Raw genomic sequence first — 20,838 nt, forward strand, 5'->3', positions numbered from 1 at the left:
TGTCTTCATAGATACCAGAAACTAAGAAATAACTACAATTCTGAATTGGAGGGTGAGGCTGATCCTCAAGCTTCTGTAGTCCGCTCGTGTCTTCGCCAGCGCTGGCGGACAGTCGGCACGGGAGGAGGAGAGAGTTGTCGCACGCTGCCACGCAGTCTCGGGTGAGTCAGGGCTGTGTGGTGTTGCAGGGTGCAGAACCTCAAGTTCCGGGCGGAGGAGCAGAGCGACCTGAACGACATCCTGCTGCGCGTGTCGGCATTCGGCCTGTTCGTGTACTCGGTGTTCAGCGTGATAGCAGGCTCCCTCGCTGCTTTCACGCACAAGCCCAACCTGCTGGTGATGGTGACGGGACTTCTGTCCGTCCTGCAGGTATACAACCCACTAACATCACTTGTCTTGTCACCCTCGAACTGTTAGTCCTTCAAGTATCTAGACTGCTTGCTAACTTTACTTACCTTGCCACCCTCTACCTGCCTGTACTGCCGCTATCCAGCTCGCTCACCTCCTTGCCTTTTCACCCACCACCAGTTCCTCTTGCAGGTATCCAGGCTGCTGATTCCACTTGGATTGCCACCTTCCACCTATCCATCCTACAAGTTCCTAGTCTTCTAATCATACTCCACCTGTCCATATTGTTTGCATTCAGTCCATTAACCACTAACCAGTTAGTCCTCCAGGTAGCCAGCTCACTGACCAATTTGCCTTTTCACCTTCTTGTTAGTCCTAAAAATACCCATTCTGCTAACCTCCTAGCCCTGCCATCCTCCAGCTCTCTGTCCTGCAGGTACCAAGCTTGCAACTTCAGTTGCCTTCTAGCCTACTATTGTCCATCCTGCAGGTACACAGCGGTTAACGTCGCTTCACTTGCCACACTTCAACAGTTAGACCTGCAGGTACCCAGCCCACTAACCACTTCACCTTGATATTATTCTCTGTTATTCCCGCATGCACCCAGCCTGCTAACCTTCTTCTCTTGCCACCACTAACTGATCCAGCATGCATAATACTAACCCACAACATTTAAATGCAAATATTTATTTTATTTTTTTGGGAAATTGTATTTTGATTAAATAGTTGAATTTTTAATGAAACTTAATACGTATTAACGATCATTTTTAACGATCAAGAACTAGTTTTGCATGTATTATATTAGATGGGAATTTATGTACAGAATTTATGATTCTTCTAGCCAAAGAGATTGGTCATAAAACAAAAATATGTTAACCATATATTCTTATTTTAACATTTTTAATAAACTCTTATCTTAGTGGTTATTAAAAAACTATTATTTTTTAAATAAGTCACAAAAGTACTGTTTACAAAATAATGTAATAAAACATACAAGTTTATTATCGAGACCTAATTCCTAAGCCTGAGTATTTTTAAGTCTACATGCCTTAAAAATTTTCAAGTCTTGATTTGTTTTGAAAATAATGAAACTGACCTTGATATAGGAAAAAATTTGAATGATTTGTATTTTAAAAGTTAGGTACATCCTTTGAAGTTATTTGCCATAACATTAACCACTCAAGCATTTGTACCTTTGATGCAGTTAAAAAGTAATTGTATCATAAGAAAATGATTAAAATTAAATAATAGGTAGTTAAACAAAAATTGTTTGTGTGTTTAAATTTACAATAAGAATATGTGTGCAGTGCCTAAAAAGTGAATGCGTGAATATTCAGCTTATATGTAATTGTTTGTTACTCCCACACTTCCAATTCAACATGTTTAATAGGTATATTGCTTATGTATGTATGTATAGTTTATATGCTCATGCATACATGAGTATAAGAAAGCATATTATTATGAAATATAAGTACGAATATAATAATAGAGAAATATAGGTTTTAATTTTAGAATTTTTAGGTATAATTATGAATTTCACCATTAAATTTTGTGCCGCCCTCGGGGAACACACGAAATCGAACACTTCCTCCCAGTCACTGCACGGGATATCTGGACTGCCACTGAGCAGCATCCAAGTCCCCTGCAGCACAAACACTTTAGTGGCTTAACAATGAGGGCTGCACGCACGTTCCCGGTGATTTTAAGATGTTAAGTATGGGCGCCACCACGTGTAGGGGCACGTGGACCCGGCGGAGTCTCTCTCTCAGGGCGTTACGTGGCCCAAGTGGGGACGAGTTACCAGCCCTTTCTACCCTACCTATCCAGACCTGGCCCGCTCTAGGCGTCGGGCACGCCACACTCCTAGGCTAAGTCACTCACCACGTGGTTAAATAAAAATACTCAATTTATATTCATTCCCAGATTTAATTTCACTAACACGTTACCTCCACGTCCGTTACACGTTTCACGGTAGAAAAAGCCTGAGGCACGAATCGACTTAGGTGAAGGCATGGTCCACACACGTGGCCATGCTACAAAATTTACTTATTACACGATTGCTGAAAACTCGACTGAGACAATTAATTAATTAAACAGCCCGCTGACCGAGAGCTGCCCCGAGGATGACGAACGAAAGCGATTTAAAAAGAATTAACGATACAGAAATTACTTGGTCAGTGATGAACAAAGGTTGAGGTCCCCGGGGTGCTGGCGCGTCTGCTCTCGGTCAGTGATGAAGATGGACTGGGCTGAGCTCATCGCTCGCAGGTGGCAACATGGCGCCCTTCGCGCCAACACAATTACCGTTACTATATCCTACGATTCCGTGCCCCGGCGAAAGTTAAGCAAATTACAGATCAACATTAAAAAATATATAAAAATTACTGATAGTTTAAAGTTTGTTAATAGTTACTTGATTAATGATAATTTATTTAAAACGTTCCTACTCTCGTCCAAGTCCGTGCCTGTTCGGGTCCGCCCGGGCAACGTCTGTGGTTATTTCAAGTAACATATTTAAATTAAAGAAACACAAGTAAACTGCACAACACTGGGGCAAAGATGAATGAGAACAAACAAAAAGGTTTACAATTAATATTAAATGTAGCAATTTTAGGGGTCGCCGCACTGCTTCTAAGCGCCCTCTTGCCGGGCTAGACACACACGCACACACGCACGCACGAGCGGGGGGTTTGAATAGAGATGGTGGTTGGGCGGTGTCATATCGGGCTCAAAGGGGCCGCAGGCCCGGACGACGTCAATTGCCCCCTCCGAAAGTAGGCCGATATGACAGCGCCGTTTGACAGATGGTTGGGGCGTTGCCTGTACTGTTTACGTCGCGCACTCCCACGTGGCAATGTCGATGTTTACGTTTGTGCGGACAGGTGGCAATGTTGACATGATGGAAGGGCGAGCAATGCTTACATGACGGACAATACACATGGGCAGAATGGACGCTGGCTGACTGACCTTGGGTGTGGAGACCCACCAGTTGCTCCAAGCTCCAAATCTGCTGCGGCTGCGGCTGCGGCGGCTGTTGCGTCTCGCAGCGCGAGGCGGCGCGGTGGTGGCCAGGGTGCCGGGCGACAGGGGCGGCGGCGCCCAAGGTCAGGCGGCACGTGGCAGGCGGGCAGCAAGCGCGGGCGGCGCTCGGCACGGCCCGGCTCAGCCTCGCCGATAGGCGGGCGCTTCGCGGCCCGTCGTGCCAGACGGGTGACAGGTGTCGAAGTCCGGGTGACGGTCACGTTCGGCGGTGGGACGGTCGGGCGTCCCGGCGTCGTGGCGTCGACCTGCATCGCGACAGGCGGATGCAGGGAGCTCAGGCGACTCTTCACGGTGCGGCGTCCCAATGTTGCCAACTTGCGACATTTGGGTGGCGTCTCGTGCGGCAGGGCACTTGACCGGTGTTCCGGTACTGCAGCGATCGGCGTCGGAATCGGGCGTCGTGGCGCATCGGTCGATTCTGGCGTCGTGTCAGGTGGGCATGTAGGCGGCGTCAGCATCGGCGTCGCGCGCGTCTGTCTCACTCGGGCAGGTACAACCGGCTGTGCTTCGAAGCCAGGTGGGCACAGAGGAGTGAATCCGGGCGGGCACAGAGGAGCGAACCCAGGCGGCGGGGCGGCGCTCAGGCGTCTCGGCGTCATGGCCCTGGACATCGTGTCGCAAAGCGTCCCTTTTGCGACTGAGCACTCGGTTGGCGGTGACGACGGCATGATGACGTCGAAGCCAGGTGGTGGCGACAAGGTGACACGAAGCGTCGGCGTCGAGTCTGGTGGCGTCCGTGGCGAGTCGTGTGGCGGAGACGAGGAGGGTTTCGCCGGAAATGACCTGTGTGGCATCGGGACGGCGGTTCGGTGCGGTGGCGAGGTCATTCCGGCGTCGGGAGGTGTCTCCGACACGAGGCGGGTGCTGGACGGCGTGGCAGACTGCGGCGGGACGGTCGTTGTCGGGCGTCGCTCGGTTGGCTTCGGCGAGTCAAGCGTCATCATAGTCGGGATGAGTGGCGTCAGGTCGGCGAAACGAGGTCTTGCTGGCGATGATGCGTTAGGACCAGCGTCGGGAGACGTCAGCTCTACGAGAGGTGCCGGGGTTGGCGGCTCCAGGACAGGAGGTGGCGGGAGCGGAATTGTCGGTGTCGGGACGGCGAGCGTCGGCGTCGGAACGACAGGCGTCGGCGTCGGGACGACGGGCGTGGGCGTCAGGACGACGGGCGTCTTTGTCAGAGCGGTAGGCGTCGGTAACGTAACACGTGGCGGTGCGGGTGACGTCAGGACGTACCTTCGTGGTGCTGGTGTCGGCGTCGTGCGTGAGGAGTCGGCTTGGTGCTGCGGTGACGTTCCGGCAACGGGCGGCGTCCCTGGCACGTGCTGCGTCGGCGTTTTCGGCGTGGTTGGCTTCGGCGTGAGAGGCGTCGGCGTGATCGGCGTCGGCTTGGTTGGCGTCGTCGGCGTGAGCGGCGTCTTTTTCGGCGTGGTTGGCGTCGGCGTGAGTGGCGTCTTTTTCGGCGTGGTTGGCGTCGGCGTAAGCGGCGTCTTTTTCGGCGTGAGTGGTGTCGGCGTTTCGGGAAGCGTCGAGGCGTGTCGTGGAGGATTTTCCCGCGTCTCTGCCTCGTACTGTGCCTGGGTGGCTGGGTAGGCGGTGCACCGTGCGCACGTGAAGGTAAAAAACTTGCGCAGTATGGTCCATTCACGTTCGCCGATACAGCCACGATGCCACAGGCCGGCACATTCCTGGCAGCGGTATCCCTCGCTTCTACCTCAGGGACACGACCTAGCTCCACATTTCGTCACGCCGTGTATGCGGTACTCCGTGCAGTAGCCACACTCGTATCCGGCGGCGGTCCTGCCATACAAGTCCCAACTCGGGCAGGGGAAGTAACACCCGATACACTCGTCCGGATACATGTCTACGCACGTGGTACTCTACACACGAACAGTCCTCACGAACACATCAGCACTGTGTTACTTACTGCGCTCGGAGTCCGTTGTTTGTGCGCGGATTCCTGAAAGCGTGTGCTTGGCTGATCACGTGGCCGGCGCGCCAGAGTCCCGCTATGCGCTCCGCGCGAACAATAGTTCCGGCGCGAACTTTAGTTCCGCGCGCTCCGCGTAACAACCGCCTATCTCACACGCTCGTACAGGTCTGGTTTTCGCGGAAGATGTAACTCGCCCCACGCTCTTGGGCGCCAATTGAGGGCTGCGCGCACGTTCCCAGTGATTTTAAGATGTTAAGTATGGGCACCACCACGTGTAGGGGCACGTGGACCCGGCGGAGTCTCTCTCTCAGGGCGTTACGTGGCCCAAGTGGGGACGAGTTACCAGCCCTTTCTACCCTACCTATCCAGACCTGGCCCGCTCTAGGCGTCGGGCACGCCACACTCCTAGGCTAAGTCACTCACCACGTGGTTAAATAAAAATACTCAATTTATATTCATTCCCAGATTTAATTTCACTAACACGTTACCTCCACGTCCGTTACACGTTTCACGGTAGAAAAAGCCTGAGGCACGAATCGACTTAGGTGAAGGCATGGTCCACACACGTGGCCATGCTACAAAATTTACTTATTACACGATTGCTGAAAACTCGACTGAGACAATTAATTAATTAAACAGCCCGCTGACCGAGAGCTGCCCCGAGGATGACGAACGAAAGCGATTTAAAAAGAATTAACGATACAGAAATTACTTGGTCAGTGATGAACAAAGGTTGAGGTCCCCGGGGTGCTGGCGCGTCTGCTCTCGGTCAGTGATGAAGATGGACTGGGCTGAGCTCATCGCTCGCAGGTGGCAACATGGCGCCCTTCGCGCCAACACAATTACCGTTACTATATCCTACGATTCCGTGCCCCGGCGAAAGTTAAGCAAATTACAGATCAACATTAAAAAATATATAAAAATTACTGATAGTTTAAAGTTTGTTAATAGTTACTTGATTAATGATAATTTATATAAAACGTTCCTACTCTCGTCCAAGTCCGTGCCTGTTCGGGTCCGCCCGGGCAACGTCTGTGGTTATTTCAAGTAGCATATTTAAATTAAAGAAACACAAGTAAACTGCACAACACTGGGGCAAAGATGAATGAGAACAAACAAAAAGGTTTACAATTAATATTAAATGTAGCAATTTTAGGGGTCGCCGCACTGCTTCTAAGCGCCCTCTTGCCGGGCTAGACACACACGCACACACGCACGCACGAGCGGGGGGTTTGAATAGAGATGGTGGTTGGGCGGTGTCATATCGGGCTCAAAGGGGCCGCAGGCCCGGACGACGTCAACAAAAAAAAGTACTATTCCTGTGGTCCCACGATGTGTGTATGACACTGCATTACAATTAAAAAACAAAAGTCGTTAATAAATACAAAAAATTCAGATAGTTAACTCGAACACTCATTCCTTTCATTAACAATTAAATAAAATGACTCGCTTGACAACAACAACAATGTCAGCCTGACAAAATAATCTCACAATGATAACAATTCAATCTATAACTTATAAAAATAATACCCTCAAACGTTTCTGCATTGTCATAAAGAAGTGCCTAGCGACAGTATGCAACGGGCCTTTCAACACTCCTATTGGACCCATGTACACTCATCACACATCGTGACGTCGCACATCATAGAATGATGAGAGTATTCCCAAATTTCACTGATAATTAAATGCCTATCAAATATGAGACCAAATATACGAAACATCCCAAAATACAGTGGCCGCAATAAGACCCGGAACAAGTCGTATTCGCCACATAAAAGTTTGACTGTACCAATGCGGAACCCAAACATTAAAGCAGCGAAGTCACAATGCAAACAATCAAACAGACCTGCCGTGGGCGAATGTAACCACCCACAAAAACACGAAAAGTACAAACGCTAACTACCGTTATAATCTACAACCCCCGAGAATCAAAAAACCACTCGTGATGCCACGAGACCTGGCCAAAGTTGCTTCACGACATTAGATTACAATACAAATAAAATAAAAGTAAACTTAGTTACATGCACAGCTCGACAGGCCAAGCATGGTGGTGCTGAAACAGAATTTAGAATCAAGTTACATGTTAATGTTCTTAAATAAACTTATATGACACCCCTCCTCACAAAGACTAAACAGTACCGAGCTCACAACCAGCAGATGATCCCTCTAATCTCTCCTCACAAATGAAAGGAAACCCCAATACACAAAGCAGACACCCACAGGCACACGTGCAGTGCATGCGCAGAGGGGAGGAAAAAAGGATGGGAAGGGAAGGGGAAACACACACAATGGAGGGCGGAGAGAAAACACATGAGCAGGTGCATGCCGATGATGCAGGGCGGTCTCTTCAACTGACATGAACGAGTCCCACATCGGCTCAACCCTCTGCATTAAAATTCATGTTCGGGATACAGTCTCTCTCACCCAAGAGACTGATCACCAAACACACAACCTCTGCACACCAGGAACAACTCTTCTACCGAGTGCATCAATCAAAAAAGTTGCAAATCGTTCCCAAGCAGGGAAACATAAAGTGAATAAATCCGAAGTAACCGGAGAAGAGTTCAGCATGAAATGAAGAAATAAGTAGCATAGATACCAGTCCAAACCTCCACGAAGACTCTAACCTTCAGTCACTTCACTTCGCTCACGGATTGGAGAGTAAACACAGAGCAACAAAGGGTGCAGCATTAGTCTTGTCAACTGCAACAATGTGATATTGAGTAGATAGTCAGGAGTCCAGGAGGCCCTCTCCAGGGAACAGGTTCAAAAGGGCAGATCAGCCTAGCGAAGTGGTTGACATGTTCTGTAGATCCGACGGGGCAAGAGTGGGGGAGCCATGACAGGCGCTGAAGCTCCACAGAAGCAGTCTGAAGATACCAAGCTGGGTCCAACCCGCTGATACCCAAGAAGTTATTTCTTGCCTCAGAAGAATCATGATAAAGGAACATGTAGCAGGGACAGAGCCAATATATGTCTCTACACACACAACAAAAATAAACCACTCACACAGGCCCATAACAACAGGGTAACAGTTACAGGGAATTAAAACACTTCAGAACAAGCTTACACAACATAAAACTTACAAGATCCAACCTAAACCTTTCAACTTCAGCAAAGCCCTAAGGAATACAAAACAAACAACTCAATCAAATTCACAATAAATATTTTAAGTAAAATTAAACATTGAACTCAAGAACTACTAGAGGTCAAAAATGACTAGAATATACACATGATTCTTAGAAGCGATAAAAGTATGTTTTCACTACACAAGTCAGTTCTACACTAGTTCAACTAACGACCACAATGTTTATTCTCATAAAAAAAGCCTTGAGCTGGCACACATGTGCCTTCTGATAGTCTCAGCCAATTTTTTTGATCAACCAATATTACGGTGTTTGCTTCTAACAGTTTCTCTACACGATAAGGACCCACATATTTCGGGATAAACTTGCTTTTCATGTGATCATTTGCAACAGGCTGGACAAAATGTCTGCATAAGACTGTTCCTCTAGCACAAAATTTGTGTTTAACATGACTACAATTATGGTGCTTGGCAACGACCTATTAATCATTTTACAAATTACTCAGTACATCATTATACAAAACCTAGTGGGAGATGTCATCTTGAGGAATCAAAGGACTAGGGATTCCCCATTCATTAAGTATTTGACGCATCTGCCTAAAATATGGTACCAAAGGAGAAAACTGGTAGACCCGTGATCTGTGGCATCGAAGCCCACATTAATAAGATCAAAGACCTCATCCCACGCAGAGTGATCCGTATGGTAAAATATTGTAAGACAGCCCTTCTAGTTTTGATTGAACCTCTCAACCATATTTCCTTTCGAAAAATAAGAAAGGCTGAACCAGGATCGAATGGCCCATTCAAAGCAGATGTTGTAAAAGAATTTAGACTGAAAATGACATACATTGTCCGAGACCACAAACACAGGAGAAGCAAAAGACTTCCAAACATGCTCCGACAGAGCTCTGACCACAGAAGTGGCCTTGAGATTTCTTACAGGCAAAAGAAACACAAATTTAGAAAAAAATGTCGAGAACTATCAACCCACGAATATTAAACAAATGCGAACGCACAAAAGGAACGAACAAATTAATATAAACTGTGTACCACAATGATTCAGGAAGATCTGCCACGTACAGCACTACATTGGCCTGCTTGGGAGGCTTACACAGTTAACAATCGACACAACACCTTACGAAATACCTAATGTCGGATACAAGCGTTGACCAAGCAAAGTCAAGTGATATTTTCTTAAGAGTCTTACACCTAAATGTCCACCATACACTGAATAATAAAAGTATTTCCAAATCATAGGCTGAAGTAATGCAAGAACAAGTACCTTCTCGCCCGAACATTCTTTCCCATGAAGCATACCAGTCCTTCATGAACACAGTAAAGAATCTCTTATTCTCTCACAATTCTATCTCCGGTTTCCATGCACAGAGGGTCTGATACCTGAGCCTCCTATAAGTTGATAAAAGACTCCAGAAATACCCTACAGATGGCTAACTCACCCAACCCCTCTCTGGTCTTTCATCCAAGTTTAATTCCTCAGGATGGACCATTCTAGACAATGCATCAGCGAAAATGTTGTCTGCACCCTTGATGTAGTGCTCGTTGTACCTAAAGTGAGAGAGATGTAGTATCCATCGACCCAGTCGAGCCAGCTAATGAGGATTTTGAAACAGCCACGTGAGCACCTGATTATCCGTGAATGTGTAAAGGTCCAAATGTGCACAATCGAGGTAGGTTTTAAAAATTTCCATCCCATAAAGGCAAGCAAGAACTTCCTTTTCATATGCCCCTAATTTTCGCTCGCATTCAGTCAGCATGCGGCTTGTGTAAGCCATGGCTTCAAACTGCCATCCTCCAGATGTGCCAGAACAGCAGCCAATGACATTGAAAAAGCATCGACCTATAATGCAAAATTCCGACTAAAGTCCGGAAGAATTAAAATGGTAAGGGGACAAGAGTTTACTCTTCAGCTTCTGTATTGAACCCCCTTGCTCTGGACCCCACAGAAAGGGCCTATCCTTACGTTTCAAAGTGTTTAAGGGAGCTACCACCTCCGCAAAACCTTCAATGAAGCGGAGTATTAACCCATAAGACCTAAGAATCTCTGAAACTCCTTTACATTCTTAAGCATGGGTAATTGGTCTATGGGAGCAATCTTTGCAGGATCCATCAGCAATTCACCCTGGATATTATATAACCCAAGAACTTCACAGGGGTTTGGGCAAGAGACAATTTATAATAGTTCACAGTAATACCTGTGGCATGCAACTGCTCAAACACCTGCCTCACATGATCTAGATGCTCCTCTCAAAAATAACTGTTGTTGAATTAATGATGTAATCCACATTGTTGAACACAAAGTTGTACTTAAGATCACTGGGTAAATGTTACAAAACATGAGAGAGAGCCTGTGAACCTAAGATGCACCAAGGGGCACTTGGTTGTACTCATGGTGACCCAAAGGTGTTGAGAATTACCAGAAATTTTGTGCAGTCAGGGTGAATGAAACATTAGTTAAAACTGAATTTTAAATCCAGCACAGAGAAAAACTGAACGTTTCCCAGGTGTTGAAAGGCACTCTCTATTAAAAGTATCGGAAAGATATCAAAAATAATGAGATCAATCATCTGTGATGTCACGTTAGGTCGTCCTCGTAGGGAGCCAACCAGCACCACTGATTACGTGAATCGCCTAGAGGAGCGAATGGCGCTTATTCGTGAAGAAGCCCGCTAAAATCTTCGATTAGCGACGAATCGAATGAAGACGAGGTACAACCTGAAAGTTAACTAAACTATATTTCAGGAGGGCGATTTGGTGTGGCTGTAAAACCTGCATCGAAGGAAGGGAAGGTGCCCTAAGCTTTAGGCAGTGTTGGAAGGTACATATGAAGTCTTGAAGCGGCTAAATGATGTGGTCTACTGCATCCAGAGAGGAAAAAGAGGACAGATGAAAGTGGTACATTTGTTGAGGGAATATGCTGGAAGTGATGTGTTACCTGTTCGGAACGAACAGGTTTAAAGAGGGGGTAGTGTTGCGAATGCAGGACCACGACAAGCACCAGGTACAGATCTGGCTGGTAGCCCTGCACTGCCACTGGAGTCATATGCCCTGTCACGTGCCTTACACTGACGTAAGGCATGCCACATGTGCCTGGCCAGATTACAAGGGTCGTCGCTACTCCCCTCCTTCCTTCGCTCTCCGCACATCGTCCTGCATCGCTGCCGTTATATATCGCTGAGCGGCCTTGGGAATTCCGTGGGCCGCCATGCAGAGTAGCGCGAATTGACGCTGCTTTACTGGACTGTTCGGGCATCGGGTTGTCCTAGGATGACATGACTCGTCACAGCCACTCTCGTCGGTTCAAGAAGGGTGCCTCTGCGGTACTTACGCAGCGACGTGACCCCCACGGCAGTTCCCAGCGAGCTCCGAGAGTTCGGAGAGTTCTGCGAGGGAAGGGAAGTGCGACATCGTCGAAGAGGGTGAGAGACAAACCCCCACTAGGGAGTCATGCGATGTGGAGTTCGACTGAATCGCTAGAGTGCGGCGACGAGTGGTGCGAGACTGTGTGTGTGGACAGGCGCGGGGTAAGGGGCGAACCGCTGTTGAGCCTAGCTCCAATGAGAAGTGCGTGCTGCGGAACTTGACAGACATTGAGTAACTTGAGAATAAATATTTTTAAGTACTAGTGAGTTGCGTTTGTACATTTGTAAGTACAATTATTTATTAATAATGTAAATATTAGTAATTTATAAAGCTGTGTAAAAAACCTAATTGGGATATCCCTTACAAGCCCAGTTCTCCCCACATTATAAATTGTATGAATATTGTTACGATTTTCCTGCGGGTTCGTAAAGGATATTAAAGATTTTTATCACACACAGTTTTATTTATTGCCACTACTTATGTCACTTACAAAACATCTTCTAAAATGGCAAATAATTAATTACACTTAAAGAAATGTCAATTCCCCAGTCACTCGTTCCACACACCTCGCTGGGCCGCACCTCTGGCGCAACTCTCACCGCAGCACCCCTCGTGGTCCTCCGTCGCAGGACTCCGTCGCAACTCTCACCGCAGCACCCCTCGTGGTCCTCCGTCGCAGGACTCCGTCGCTGCACTCCGCCGCTGCCGTCGCACTTCCCTTCACCGATATCCCACTCAACGCCTCGCTCGGAACTGAACTCTTTGCCCTGGAACCTTCGTCCAAGGACTTCGCCACTCTATCGCCCGGAAACTCCGCCGCGAGAAAACTCCCGACTTCACTCTGAACTCTCTGACTCAGACTGACTCGAAAGTCGGTCCCACCTCTTTATATAGCCCTTGGGTTTCCGTCCAGAACAATCGGGCATGTCTCCGAGATATCGCGTGACCTTCGCCGTCGAAATGCCCAGAAACGCGTCGTGAGTCCTGTTGAAGAACGCGGCGGCTGCTCAAAGAATGCCGATAAACGCAACAAGCATCGGGTTCCCACAAAACGCGCCGATAAACATGTCTGAGTCCTTTTATGCTACAGTGCGGCCTCTTTTAAGTAACTCGATCTGAGGCAAGTGCGCACTGCGAAGGTCAGGATGTCGCGAGATAGTATGACACGAGATACCAAGGAGAGGATGAGGGTGGAAGGGGGCGCAGACAGGCCGAACGAGCGCGGCGATGCCAAGCACTGCAGCCAAGCGCGATCGTAACAATATATTGAATTGCACTTATCAAGGGTTATGACTTGTTGTCTAAGAATGTATGTGCATACTGAATTATGTATATCCCTGTGTAAGTATTGTAGTCCTAGTTTATTACAACCAATTATTATAAAGTTTGCAACCACTATTTTAACCAATAATTCTTATTATTTATGTTACCTTGTATAACAGTCTCGTTAAGGAATGTGTATTAATTGGTTTTTATTGAACGTAATATTTTTTTTATTATTTATTTACCACAGTGAAGTACAAATTATGACACTAGCTAGCTAGAGTAATTCATTGATTATTCATTCTCACTATGTTGTTGTTCATATAAGGTATAATTTCACTGGCGCCTTATCTTCTCATATTCACTAAGTAAATAACAGGGAAATTAAGACATTATTTATACGATTTCTGATATTATTCCCAACTGTGTCACCGTGCAGTGTAGTGAAACTTATACTACCTGTCCAAATTATTAGTTTATTAATGTGTTGTATATATTGGTGGCGAATTTAAGACATTACGACGTTTCTTACACACTAAAATATTAAATAAATTACTTTTGGATTATATAAAGAAAGCAATAAAGCATTGCACATTCATCTTGATGATTATATACTTTTTTTATATAAAACCAACTTGAAGGGCTCAAATGTTCAAAATTAAACATAAACAGAAAACTAAGAATAGCATAAAACTTCTAAAATTTAATAAAAAGTTAATAGTCATTTGTTGCCAATAGAAGGTGCCAATAGAGGTGGTATTACAATTATATGAGTTACACAGTGATGCGATCATGCCGAGGTGTTCCAGAGAGGCTTCTTCATTCTTCAGCCTATGCTCATTTTATTGCCTGGTCGTCTGGTCCAGTTTGTTCCAGAACCTACTGCTTGTGGTGCAAAGACCCTGATAAATATTTGATTGAAAGTAAGGGGTTTGCTAGCATAAATGCTATTGTGGATCGTGTATCGTGGCTATAATAGATGTGTAGGTAATTTATATTGGCCAACAGCTAGCGAAAAACTCCGGCTGCAGTGTGTGTTATCAGTAGGAATCTGTGTGTGCATATTCCGTCTTTGTGAGATGGTTTAATAATTTAAGGTTTAAAATTAACTTTACACAGCAATTTTTATATTATTAAATACTAAACATCTATTTTGATAATAAAACTGCTCAAGTTAAAATGTCTGTACATAGTATTAAAAAATGAACGCACTATTGGAAATGTTTATTTATATGATTTAGTACTGAAAAGTAAAGTTTTTAAAAAATTTTGTTTGTCTGTTTTTTCAGGCATCATTAAAACTATTTAACTAATTTTGATCAAACTTTATTAGATAACAATTTAGCAAGGGAAAAGTAACTAAGCATATGCAACTTAAATAACACTGTCGTAGGGGGGTTTTTTCGGATGGTAGAAAAAGGAGTAATTTGGGCGCCACCACGTGGAAGGGCACGTGGACCCGGCTACGAACTCTCGGCTCAGGGTCGTGACGTGACCCGTGTGGGGCTAGGCTAATCTCCCCCCTCGTGCGTCGTGTTCGTGGGCTCTTGAGGCGTCCCACACGCCTCTGAACTCAGGGAATTATACACGTGACCACTGAACCACACATTCTGAGCTAGTGATTTTATTACCTGTGAACTTGCACAGGCGAATTATTACACAGCACGTTACAAAAATGTTAAAAGAGTTTTACGTAAAGTACTAAAAAACACCGTTGCGGGTGATAACCAGTTTATAGGCTGACCAGGTCACCGCGTGGCCTGGCCTCGAGAGTCAATCACGTATTACCCGTACGAAATATCCGTAAACGGAAAACAAATATTTATGCGAAAGAGTCTATCACCTGGAGCAGGCCTCGAAGAAGTTAAAAGGTTTTAGATTTATTTAAAGATGCGACGGAAACTAATGGATCAGTGAACAAAAGATATGAAGTCGACGAGGTGCGCGGGCCGCCCCTACTCCAGGCGGCGAACGGAAGCAGACTGACGAGACCAGAGCATCATGGCCGCCGGGAAGGGTTAAGTTCCCGCTTTGTTACCGGGCAGCCGTCCGGTAACATACTTAATCAAACAAATATTATTTAAAAAACAAACATAATTTAAGTAGACTTATTTATAATTAACAACCTTTAGTTATGGTGTTATTTCTTATTAAAGTTTAAAAACTATTGGCGGGTAGTTCTGCGGATGCCCGCATGGGGCGCTGCACCGTCCTTACTTACTAAAACTTGAGGCGTGACAATTAGGGATATTTTATTACATAAAAAGGTTTATACATTATGTTTATTTTAATAAAAGAAAGGGGTCGTCGCACTGACTCTAGCACCGCCTCTTGCCGGGCGCCCAACGCACACACACACACACACACAGGGCGGGAGGTTTGAATAGAGGGTGGCGGTGGGTGGAGAGGGGTGGTGACGGCGTGAGGCACATCGGGCTTAGGGAGGGCGTAGCCCCGGCCAACGTCAACACAGGTCTGCGATGAAAAAGTTTTTAAAATAAATTTATCACAAACATGTAGATGTTGGTCTGTATGTAGCAAATATAAACTTTGTTTTAACGTATCACATCACATTCTTTTTGCATATAGATAAATATATAATAGTACGTTAGTTTTTTTTTACAAAAATGATTCCATAATCTATATTTCTATTCTATACTCTATGACCAACCATCCTATAGTCTATTGTTACTAACCTGCCTTTCTCCTGTGAGAAAAAGTATCAAAAAAAAGGTTTTATGTAGTCTATGACTAATCATAGTGGTTTAAACTGCAAAAAAACTTGTAATAAATGATTGATTTATTAAATCTGTAACTATGGCTCCTCGGAGTTGCAAAAACAATCCAAATGTATTTTGCTATATTTGCGGACAATATACAATAGTTAAACAAAGATTAAAAATACTAACAGACTTTGTAAAAAAAGCTTATTATGCTTACTTCGGAATGAGGTTACGTTACTAAGAGAAACAGTGGGTTCTGCATACAGTATGCCGGCTATATGTTGAAGTGTTAAGGCGATTGGTGCACGGTAAAAAACGGTCACAGGCCCGAAAACAATTAATTTTGTATCATATGACCACTAAAGAGTCTAGATGCCTATGTGGGTGACCGTTACTATGTAGGGAGGTCAGGAGCTTAGTTCCAGCTCGTCAGTGGCGAGATGGCCTTCAAACGGGAAGGGTGTCGCTGGCGGTCGCTCTGCGGCCTGCCATCTAGCGGTAACTAACATAACCTCGAAGATTGTATCTCGCTCTCCCTCTAACACACAGCCGATACGGTTCTATCGTTCCCGGAGGGGGGGAAGGTTTAGCAGGTTTCTCTTTCACTCATCCTTTGCCATGGGGAGGCGGAATGGATTACTTTTTGTTCGCAACTGCGCACGTCATGTGGCTGAGAGCGCACATCTTCTCACTTAACTCGCTCGTTCTCTCACACTATTTCAATAAATCTTTTCAAATCTTCAACATCAATACTTTAAACCATTGCGCTTCCTACGGATTAATTATATGTCATGCACATGCCCGAATTCAGCTGCAAAAAATAAAACGGGTAGTCAATTTTTTTCTTCAAAAACCTTCCGAAACACTGTGTGTTAAAAAACATTCTGAAAGCCCATTTTTCTAGATAAATGGAAATTCTAAATCACCTACGCCTAAAGGAAACATTGTGCTTTAATATTATGTAAAGAAAACACCTTTTAGTTTTATATTAATGTAAAGGTGGTGTGATATGTTTTAGATGTCGCACCATCTTATCATCCATGTAGAAGAGTTACCCGAAAAGCTAACAAGACTATTGCCATGGAAATGGAAATATGGTTAAGGAAATATTTTTCAAATGTTTGTAAACAGTAAACAACATATAAAAAATCTTGTAACTGTAAAATTAAAATACAAACAACCCTATAGCAAATTTAATTTAAATATGAAAAAGTCTACAATAATGTTTACAAGAAACGAAATTGCAATAGCAATACAAAAATATCGCAATTTTGTTACATTGTTAACATTTATATATTATTTTTAATAAAGGCAATTAAAATGACATACTCAATATTTGGAATACAATAAATACCTTAAGCCCTACATAATTGCTGCGATATTCACAATAAATGCTTTTCTTAAATATAGTAATTTAAAAACATCGTAAATAAATTATGAACATACATATTATGGTGAAGGAAAGTGGACATTATCACACTGAAAAATCTTAGAGGGTAGTTTTCCTCATCTTATTTCTTTCTTTGCGTTTTTGGTCTTGTTCGTTAAAATATTTGATGTTCAAATACTTGATACGCATATACGTTCTTGTCCTGACAAAACAGTATATAACTTCTTCTGGATATTTATTTTCAGTAGTTCCGCAAATAATTTTAGTCAGTGATTCAAAAATCTGCTCTTTTTTTCACAAATTGTTGCCATGAACATTATCAAAACACATTTCAGCGATCTTTGTTAATTCAAAAAATTCATTAGTGGGACATTTTAAGTTACCCTTTGATTGTACATGTATCCAGCTATCGTCCTCCGAATTGAAATCCGTAGTGCCAAGGTCGGGATATTTATTTCTGAAACGGTGAGCTATATAGCCAGAAACATATTTCAGCCCTTCAAGAGAAATTTCGTCACTTGAAAGGGGCCTGGCCGCTAAATCTAAGTATATTTCTTCCATGTCAGCAAGATCTATTTCATTTAAAGGTGATTTCTCTTGAAATGTCTTTGTAAAATGCATTTCCTTGTACAAAAGTAGTTCGGTACTTTCATTCTGATAAGCACTGCCCTGTTCCATTTCATTTGACGAAAAATCACTTACCAAACACATTTCGTCTGTCTTCTCATCCGTGTTTTTCCGTTCAGCAAAAAAAAACTGTTGCAGAATGTTTTCACAATATGTAGTTTATAATTCTGTATTTAAAGTCAATGGGCGACAGATGCGTATTTTGATGTCCCATACCTCTAATATACGGAAGAAAAAAAAACACTAACACATCTTGGTTCAGTTTAACTGTTAACAAATATTTAGGTTAACAGGTATTATACATATTTTCGAGTGTTTTACTGAGTTATACTGGACATTTATTAAATTGATCGCTGATATGTATACTTTTAAACGAAATTTTGGATTTATCATTTTATGTGAACTCTAATGCGTTAAAAAGTGTAAAGCAACACTACACACAGGAAGTGATGTCTAGTGCGCTGCCCTATGCACATTAGTTAACAAAAAAATAAAATAAAATATTAATTACTGATAAACAATACCTAGATGTCGTGATACAAGTAACACATGCTTATCCGATATTTATCTCAATTAGAATACGAAAGAGGAAGACAAAATAATTAACTGATTTTAAGACTGATTTATTACTTACACACGAATAAACAAATACCACGTATCCCTCAATACAGTAATTCCTTTTGACCAAAATATCACTCCGATTTTTTTTTAACTATCGTTGCCAGGTACATGGGCACGACTTCGCAAATGTCAATGTTTCACGTAGAGTTCAAAAATGGATTTACGGTTCGAAAAATTCACTAACTCATCAATTAAATCAATTGTCCGATAAAACATAAGACCAATAGACTCAAGACCACTAAGATAGTTGTGAATTGTATGTTCATATGATCGTGCCATTAATAATAATGAGAGGCTAAATAATTTAGTAAATATAATATTTAATAGCGACTGGTTTTAGTTTATCCCAGCAACATCAACAAAGTCATAATATCAATCGGCAATGTTAAAAAGTTGCAGGGCGTCAGTACAGCGTTAGTGATAGAGTAATAACAAAATGGCCATACCTAGACTAATGATATCTTCTGACGTTAGCCTAATAACTTTAAAATCGCGTATTCCCGTTCGCAACTTAACATACCATCAGCAGTCTGATGATAACCTTTTTATACATACTATTATTACCGCACATGTAACATAACTTATGGTAGGCCCACGTTAGGAACTTCCTGACGCGGAGCTTCACGCACCAAAACGGCCAAAACCAAGTTTCTTTTTAGTAGCAACTTTTATAACAATAGGCTCGAGGCACTTTTTGAAAGTTCCGCCGAAACCTGGGGCAATTTCAGGCCGTGAAAAACGTAATTCCAAAAGCCGCAATTACTTAATAATTACATACAGAAAAGCCCAAACGTCTGTAACAATGTCAGAAATATAGTTCAAACCCCAAAATAAATTAAACATATAAATTTAAATAACGTAGCACAGAATAATAAAACTGTAAACAAACATTTGAAGTATTAAGGTTTCAGTGTTCTGTGCAATGTAATATTACAAAAGGACATTTGTAATTAGTGTGCCCGGCATTCTGGCATCGCTAGCTAACATTTTCAATTTTTTTTAATTTCATATAACGAGAATAGCCTAGTGTTGATTTGATGTTCTAAATAAGTTTTAATAAATATAAAATCTATTTTTTTGGTTAAATTTAGATCTGTCGTTCTAGTGTGCATATAGCATACCCTAACTAACCGGAATACACAACTGATGTTCTATGCTGTCAAAACATATTAATCTGGAGGGTAAAAAATTATTCATATGTGTAAACAACCACCAAAAAGAATAATCACCCTGTCAGTATTCAACTTCAAGTCAAAACATAACCGCTAAAAAGAATTTCGCTGTACGAATTTTTCTGTACAGAGACAATTTCCTTTCTTGAGCGAAGATACTCCACTATGAAGCGCGACCTTGACAGACCCTTCGTTGCTTCGGCCTCCTCTCTTGTCCTCCCTCTACACCCCATTCTTCCCCCTCCCCTCCCGCAGGCAGGGCCAGCCTGCCGGAGCTCCGCCGGACCACCTGGTTCCGACAAGCGCCGCCCTCAGCGCCACGTCGCGGGGACATTCTTCCCGGTGGCGAGAGTTTTATACGCAGCACTAGAACTGCCACTCCAGAGGGCGTGTTTTGAGTTGGATCGTATCAAAAAAAAAGGATACGACAATATATAAATAACTCAATAGTGTTCTGCCAATTATGTTTTCATTTTCATTTAAATTTATTCTTTAAATCGCTCCTGAAGTAGTCCAGCAATGATTAATGGAAATTGTCAATATTAAACTGTAATTTTGACGATGAACATTTTTTTTCTTACTTTTATAGATGCAGAAACCTATTCGTACAATCGTTTCTTGAACTATACTTAAGTTTAACATAATTATGTGTTTTCTAAATAATTCTGGCTTGGAATAAAAATAAATGCATTAAAAATGACATAACTCAGTAAAAAAAGTTTATTAAAAAAGATTCTAGGTATATTATGTCTTAAACAGAAGCATCAAAAATAAATATGTACAGTTAAATTAGTTTTGTCGTAATATTTTCCATGCACCAATCGCCTTAAGACAGTGGACTTACGGTAAATCAAAATCATTGTCATTCGGTATTCCTATGTTGTGGCGGGAACAAAAAAAATCATACAGATGATTGTTATTTTTTTTTAAACAATGTAACAGGATATAATTCTAAAAACCGCACCAAAATTGTGTATCCTGATGTTTTGTCTGTAACAAAACCAGTTCCACATGGACCCGAAGTACCCCTACACTAACAGCTTTGAAACGCCTTTGTCACAAAACTCAGAACAAAGTGATAATCTGCTTAGCAGTGGTGAAATTTTTCACCCTACAAATCAGGGGTGCAACAACTAAATTTCCAAAGGTGGGGCAAAATACCTTTTTATAAAGAATCATCGATCCCCCCTATTGAAGTGGGGGGTCCGTGGGTCCAGTGGCGTAGCGTGGGTGGGGCGGAGGGGGCGGCCCGCCCC

At 43.4% G+C, this 20,838-nt stretch overlaps 1 protein-coding gene across 12 annotated transcripts in view; it reads left to right on the forward strand.

Moving 5' to 3' along the window:
* LOC134531601 (proton channel OtopLc) overlaps positions 1–20,838 on the forward strand; it is a 620,588-nt gene that overhangs the window by 565,052 nt on the left and 34,698 nt on the right. For all 12 annotated transcript variants that reach the window (XM_063367341.1, XM_063367335.1, XM_063367337.1 and 9 more), the window contains one exon: positions 189–369. In XM_063367341.1, coding sequence (XP_063223411.1) covers positions 189–369 — 181 coding nt within the window. The remainder of the gene's footprint in view (positions 1–188; positions 370–20,838) is intronic.

This window comes from Bacillus rossius, chromosome 5, assembly GCF_032445375.1.
Source record: "Bacillus rossius redtenbacheri isolate Brsri chromosome 5, Brsri_v3, whole genome shotgun sequence".
NCBI lineage: Eukaryota > Metazoa > Arthropoda > Insecta > Phasmatodea > Bacillidae > Bacillus > Bacillus rossius.